The 6,505-nt window shown below is 35.0% G+C and overlaps 1 protein-coding gene and 1 non-coding gene across 2 annotated transcripts; one reads left to right on the top strand and one right to left on the bottom strand.

Moving 5' to 3' along the window:
* Positions 1 to 302: 302 nt before the first annotated feature.
* On the bottom strand, positions 303 to 1,061 carry LOC145131508 (uncharacterized). Its single transcript, XM_079066186.1, has one exon. It carries the CDS (start codon positions 1,059 to 1,061, stop codon positions 303 to 305), a length of 759 nt encoding a protein of 252 aa, XP_078922312.1.
* Positions 1,062 to 2,088: 1,027 nt separating this feature from the next.
* LOC145135375 (small nucleolar RNA R71) lies at positions 2,089 to 2,195 on the top strand. The gene has a single exon (XR_013719837.1). It is a non-coding gene; the product is annotated as a small nucleolar RNA R71 (small nucleolar RNA).
* The last annotated feature ends 4,310 nt before the right edge of the window (positions 2,196 to 6,505 follow it).

Below are 6,505 nucleotides of genomic sequence, written 5' to 3'. Positions count from 1 at the left end.
TGGTTTAGCTCCCTTTTCTAAATTGATTTTATGTGAAAAATATGAGGAACTAATGCCTTCGATGTTTGTTATCTTCCATGCGATGGCATTCTTTCATTTCTTGAGTAATTCTACTAGGCTTTCCTTCTCATTTTGTGTGGGATCAGCTACTATGATAACTGGATTTTGTTCATTTTCTTCCAAGAATGCATACTCCAAATGTTCGGGCAAAGCTTCCAACTCGATTTTTGGTTTTTGGTCAGTGACCACGATGTGGGCATCTTGCCACGTCGTGGTGTCGTAGTTTTTTACGTCTGATCTAGTTAATTCAGATTGCCACGTCGTGGTGATTCTTCAATAGATTTTTTCAACTCGTTGTACTCGCTCTCTTCCAGTAGCTTCTGTAGCTCTTGTATCTCATGTTCAGCATCAAAATCTCCTTCTTGTAGAACCATGTACCCCTCGGTTTCCTTTTCCTTCCATCTTCCAAGCTCCTTCTCCAAAATTTCATCGAACACATCTACCGAGAAGGCCATATCGTCACTTACCCTTGAGTGTTTTATTGCTCTATTATCCCCAAAAGTGACCGCTTCTTCTCCAATTCGAAGAGTGAGTTTGGATTCTCTTATATCAACCAAGGCTCGGGCCGTGCTCAAAAAGAGCCTTACAAGATTAACTAGGACTTGTTCGTCTTCCTCCATGTCTAAAACAATGAAATCTGCGGGAAACACAAACTTTTCAACTTTAACTAATAAATCTTCACAAATTCCTTTTAGAAACGTCACCGTTTTGTTTGCTAAGTGGACGGCCATGCGTATTTTTCTTGGTTCCGGGAGGTCAAGCTTCTTGAAGAATGAATAGGGCGTTAAGTTCACACTTGCTCCCGAATCAGCTAGAGCATGGCTTGTGGCTAGGTTTCCGAATTGGCAAGGAAGTGTTAAGCTTCCTGGATCACCCATCTTCTTTGGTACCATATTCAACATTGCAGCTGAGCAGGTTTCATTTGGTACTACCTTAGATATTTCCTTCAACTTCTTTCGGTTTGATAGGAGATCCTTTAGAACCTTTGCATACTTTGGCATTTGAGCTAAGGCTTCAAGGAACGAAATATTGATTTCAAGGGATTTGATGTGCTCTAGGAACTTCTGGTAGTCTTCAACATTTTTATCTTGTATTTCTCTACTGGGAAAGGGAGCGGTGGGTTGTATGGCTTAACAGGTTCAACAGTTTTCTTTTCAGGTGTTCGTCACGTCGTGGTGTCTTCACCACGTCCTGGTGTCTGTTCATAGTCTTTTTCTTTACTTGCTTCTTACTTTTCCTACTCATCATCCATGTCACTTCTGTTAATAGGAGTCAATTGGGTAACAATTTTCCCACTTCTTGTTGTAATGGTCTGGATGTAAGCTCCTTTTAGGTTTTGTTCCTGTTTACTGGAAGTGTGCTCGATAGTCTTTCGTTAAATTGCTTTTATAGTTGCCCAATTTTTTTTCAATATTTTTGATTACAACTTGCGGATTTCTAAGTATTGCTTCGGTATCTTCATATCTATTTTCTGATGCGGCAGCAAAACGATCAATTGTTGTCTCGAAATCGGGTTTCTTTTCGGGAGTCGGTTCCTCTATTTGGTAAAAGCGTCTTCCTCTTTGTTCAAACTTCTCTTCCTTGGATTTATTGTACTCATCATAAGGTAACCACTTCTTTTTGGGCTTTCTCCGGTCTTCATCATAACGATCACCACTCGAATAACAAGCTCGGGCTTTTCGGTTTCCATTTTAATCAAGATCATAGTCTCTAGTTAAATGTGGCCCATTACAGTTTTCACACTCCACTCGTATAGCATGGATTATTTGATCCATTTTAGTCATCCTCCTAATGATTTTATGCAACATTGCTAAAACCAACGACATGTCATCCGAAGCTGAATTTACGATTCCCCTAGTTGCATCATGTCGAGGGTTATGGTATTCTCTCGAATTTTTAGAGAATTCCTCGATTAGCTCCTTGATTATGGTCGGTCCATTCTTTGTGAGTGGCCCTTGAGAATCAAGGAGTTGCCTAGTTGTGACATTTACCCCATCATAGAAAATCGAGACCTCTTGTTGCACATTTAGATCATTTTGAGGACAATTTCTAAGCAACCCCTTATAACGCTCCCATGCCTCATATACTGACTCCCCCGCTTGTTGCTCAAAATTTGCAATAGCTTTCTTCAACTTGGAAACTTTTGAAGGTGAGCAAAACTGTTGTATGAACTCTTCACGTATTTGTGCCCATGTTGTTATTGTTCCTGGTGGGAGTGCCTTCAGCCAATCTTTTGTTGCACCCTTAAGCATAACGGGAAGCATTCTTAGCAAAACTGTCTCGCATGGTATGTTATGTATGCTGAAGTAGTTGACGATGTCATTGACCTCATCAATGTGCTTGTATGCGTCCCCATGGTATTTCCCATAGAAGGGTATGTCTTTCAGTTTGGCTAGTATGTGTTCTTATAGTTTAAAGTTGGCTGTGTTGGGAATTATGGGTTGCACAAGTCCTGGTCCGTTGTCTTCATGCATCTGTCTCTTGTATGCCTCCATCGTTATGTTGGCAATGTCCGTCATGTTGGATTTTGGCTCGCTTTCGGTTTCACTTACTTTGACAGATTCTTTTTCGCTTTCTGGCTCGTAACGTGACTCCTTTTTGTTAGGAGTCTTCTCCAAACATTTGAATTCGCTTTCTAGTATTCTTTTGCTTGATTTTGTGAGCCTGGTTGTCTTCTTCTTATGGAATTCTGACTCAGGATCGTCAAAAGGTGGTATGATTGGTGTCTTTGATCCTCAGGTCATAAATCACTAAAACAAAAACAAATGAAACGCATAAAAAGAACAAAACAAAAATAACGCTGAAACTGTTACGACACCACGACATGGTGTTTATGACCATGACGTGGTAAGTCAAATAAAAGAAAAAAAAAACAGAAATTTAAAACAAAATAGACCGAAAAAAATCCTAATAAAATAGCATATTCAAATTAACTAAGAATGGACCGTTCCCCGGCAACGGCGCCAAAAACTTGATGCATAAATAATTATGCACTAGTTAAACGTATTGATGTAACTAATTATTACTTCCTAAGGCAATGTACCTTGTTGAAAATAGAATAGCACAATAGTCGGATATCGAACACAGGGAACGAAATGTTTAGCTAATTTTATCTACTAACTATCTAAATTACTATTTAATTAAGAAAAATGGGTTTTCTCTAGTTTTGCAACAATAGAAACTTAACTAACCAAACTAACTATTATCAACTAATGAAACAAAAACTAAAATTAAAAGCAAGAAACACAAAAGATGATTTTAACTAAGGTGATTGAGAGACTTTCGTTTAGCTTTGATATACTTGCTATAATGGTTGATTTATGGAAGTGTAATGGATTAATGCTTTGTTGGTTACTGATTCCTAAGATGACTAAGTTAATGTTCACGAACTTAATCCTTTAGAAAATAAGTTCATTCATACGGTGATCAGACGGATAAACTAACAAATTTACAAGTCTTCGGTTCGAGTTAAATTACACTTATAATTGATTGATTAATTTGGTTTATTAAATCAATTCAATATATGATTGGTTGTCATATATTAGCTCCTACAATTATTTACCCACTTTTCTATTTAACCCTAGGTTTTGGTTAAAACACTAGTCCTACAATTTTGCATTTCACAAAGATCATAAGATTCAAGTTCAATCAAGAGTGATGGTCATGCAAACTTAATTAAACTCAACAATAAACAGAAAATTAGTTCTCATAAGCATAAAAGATTCTTTAATAAGCTAAAGTAACAAATAACCAATTAGACATCATCCAAACAATAAATCAAACCATAAAAAGTCAAACAATCTAATCTAAACGAAAGTCATAGGTTTTTATCCCATGATTTTAGCAAGTAAACACAGAAAAACGAAATTCAACTTAGCATTCATGATTAAACTTATGCAGAAAAACATAATCGTAAGTCGTATTGCCTCAAATCACTCAAATCCACGCTATGATCGACCTTCTGCAACTCCAAGCTTCAAAGGGTGTTCTTGGCTTCAAAAGACGAAAATAACTCCAGCCAAAGTTGAATTTTCGGAGGATTATGACTTCTATACATAGTTTTCCCGAATCCTGATCACCACGACGTGGTAAGTCCACCAGGTCGTGGCCTTCGTGTTTATCCCGTATTCAACAAGTCTTCTAGATCCATCGGGGAAATCGAAAATGCCACGTCGTGGGAATATCACCACGATGTGGTAAGTGTATTTTTCTATATTTTAGCTTTGATCCAAATTCCTAGCTTCCAGCTTCCTTTTCGCCCCGAGCATGTCTTTTACCCCTACAACACAATATACAATATATTAAGTACCTTTTGTTCTATAAAGGGCATAAAAATGGCGAAAAATATTAGGATGTGATGTAAAATATATGTATAGATATGCACATATCAACTAGGCCCAATGATATGTAGGGTATATGGTATTTTGGGAACTCGCTAAGCTTTGTGCTTATGGTTTCATGTTTATTGTTTTAGGTACTTCCAGTTCGAAAGGGAAGGGCCCGACGTGACTGCACAACATCCCCCAGAGTTTATTCCGCATTTGATTAGTCATGATTTCTACTCTGATGTTTAAATGCTATTTTTAATGTTGAATGATTTTGGGAATAGAATGTTGTATGAATTAATGTTTTTAAAATGAAGATTTTACACTGATTTTTGGGACGCTACACCATCTATGCTTCAAGTCTCTAATGGTTAGGTGACCTTTATCACAAAATATTCCCGATCAAGTCATCCGTCTTAAAAAGCATGTAGAATCGGCACATATCTAGTGGTTAGGTGACCCTTATCACATTAGGAATTACAAAACTACTTCGAACACCAAAGGATAAATCCAATGGGTTAGGTGACCTTTATCCCACAAGGACCATACAAGTGACTAGTGATTGTCTTTTAGGAGGACGACATAGACTTCCTTTTTAAAGAGATTTATATATTTTATAATTCTAGTTTTAAAAACATATTTTATCATGTATATTTCATGCATTCAATAATACATGGTACATTTTAGAAAAATCATATTTTCTTTTATTTGTTCATTTTAGTTCAACTTTTATTTCATCAATAAATCTATGCATGCATGTAAAGAAGGCTCTAATACCACTTGATGGAAACATGGTGTTCAAGATTTAGTTTCAAAATATAAAACTTTTGATTTCGCAACGGAAGACTTTAAAATAAAACTTGAACAACATAGAATCTGACAAAGAATCACATTACATGAACATGCAAGATTTAAATCAAAAACCATAGAATGATAAGATTAACAACCTTTGGTGTCCTTTGGTTCACACGGGAGGTTAAATGATAACGATGATGACAAGAACCCAAAGTAGAATCCCTCTCGAGAAATTCCACCAACAAGCTCCAACACTACAAGAATGCTACTTCAACTCTTCGTAATACAACCTCTTAAGCTTGAACCACCAAGGACAAATTTTTTGTAATCAATAGAGTATGTATTCTCTTCTTTTATCAATTAATAACTTAGAAAGAGAAGGAAGAAAGATTTTGAGAGTTAATTTTCATTCATATCTAGAGCATGAGTAGAAATGAAAGTCATTCACTCCTTTTAATCATCCCACATAAGCAAAACTCAATCATAAATAACACAAAAGATTTTACATGCATTTGACCACGCATAAAGGTGGTCTTGTGAGATTACACATGAAATTATGAGATATATATATATATATATATATATATATATATATATATATATATATCCCTATTATAATAAAAGAATAAGTTTATTCTCATTTTGCCATGTGTCACTCTATTAGGCCACTTGTCAACTATTGATTTTCCATTTCAATTTTCAAATTTCAAAATTTTCCATTCTAATTACATTAAATTAATAACATTATAATAAAAATTAAAATAACATTAATACAAATTATAAGGTCACATATTTATTTAAATCAACGATTATAATTTTATATAACTAAACAATTATCTTTTAATTAACAATTTATTTGAAATAATTGATTAATAATTTTGATTTTTTTACTATAAAAATTTAATTAATTTTATCACCGTGGTTTTCACGAGTTATAAACTACTTATATATACAGAGAGAGAGAGAGGGAGAGGGAGAGGGAGAGAGAGAGAGAGAGAGAGAGAGAGAGAGAGAGAGAGAGTTAGTCAAACACTCATTCTCTCTCCTCTTTAATACTCCGTTCTATTTTATAAAACTAGCTTTTATATTTTATAAAGACTTTCCAATATACATACATATTTGTAAGTTTTATTTATTTAATTTAGGGAAATCTCCGGAAAAGTCCTAATATTTCACCCTAATTTACGAAAAAGTCCCAAACTAAAATTTGTTTATGAAAATGTCATCATTACCGGTAAAAATGATGATTTGACCATTTTTTTCCGGTTTATCGGTTTCAATAGTCACCCGGTTTCATTAAAGTCTCAGTATTTTACCATAATTTG

This window comes from Lactuca virosa, chromosome 8 (genome assembly GCF_052849685.1).
Source record: "Lactuca virosa cultivar CGN04683 chromosome 8, Lactuca_virosa_CGN04683_v6, whole genome shotgun sequence".
NCBI classification, from domain to species: Eukaryota; Viridiplantae; Streptophyta; class Magnoliopsida; order Asterales; family Asteraceae; genus Lactuca; species Lactuca virosa.
This window is presented reverse-complemented; position numbering and strand designations above follow the sequence as displayed.

Excerpts from the sequence above, each read along its gene's own strand:
- LOC145131508 (XM_079066186.1), bottom strand. The coding sequence starts at position 1,061 with ATGCCAAAGTATGCAAAGGTTCTAAAGGATCTCCTATCAAACCGAAAG.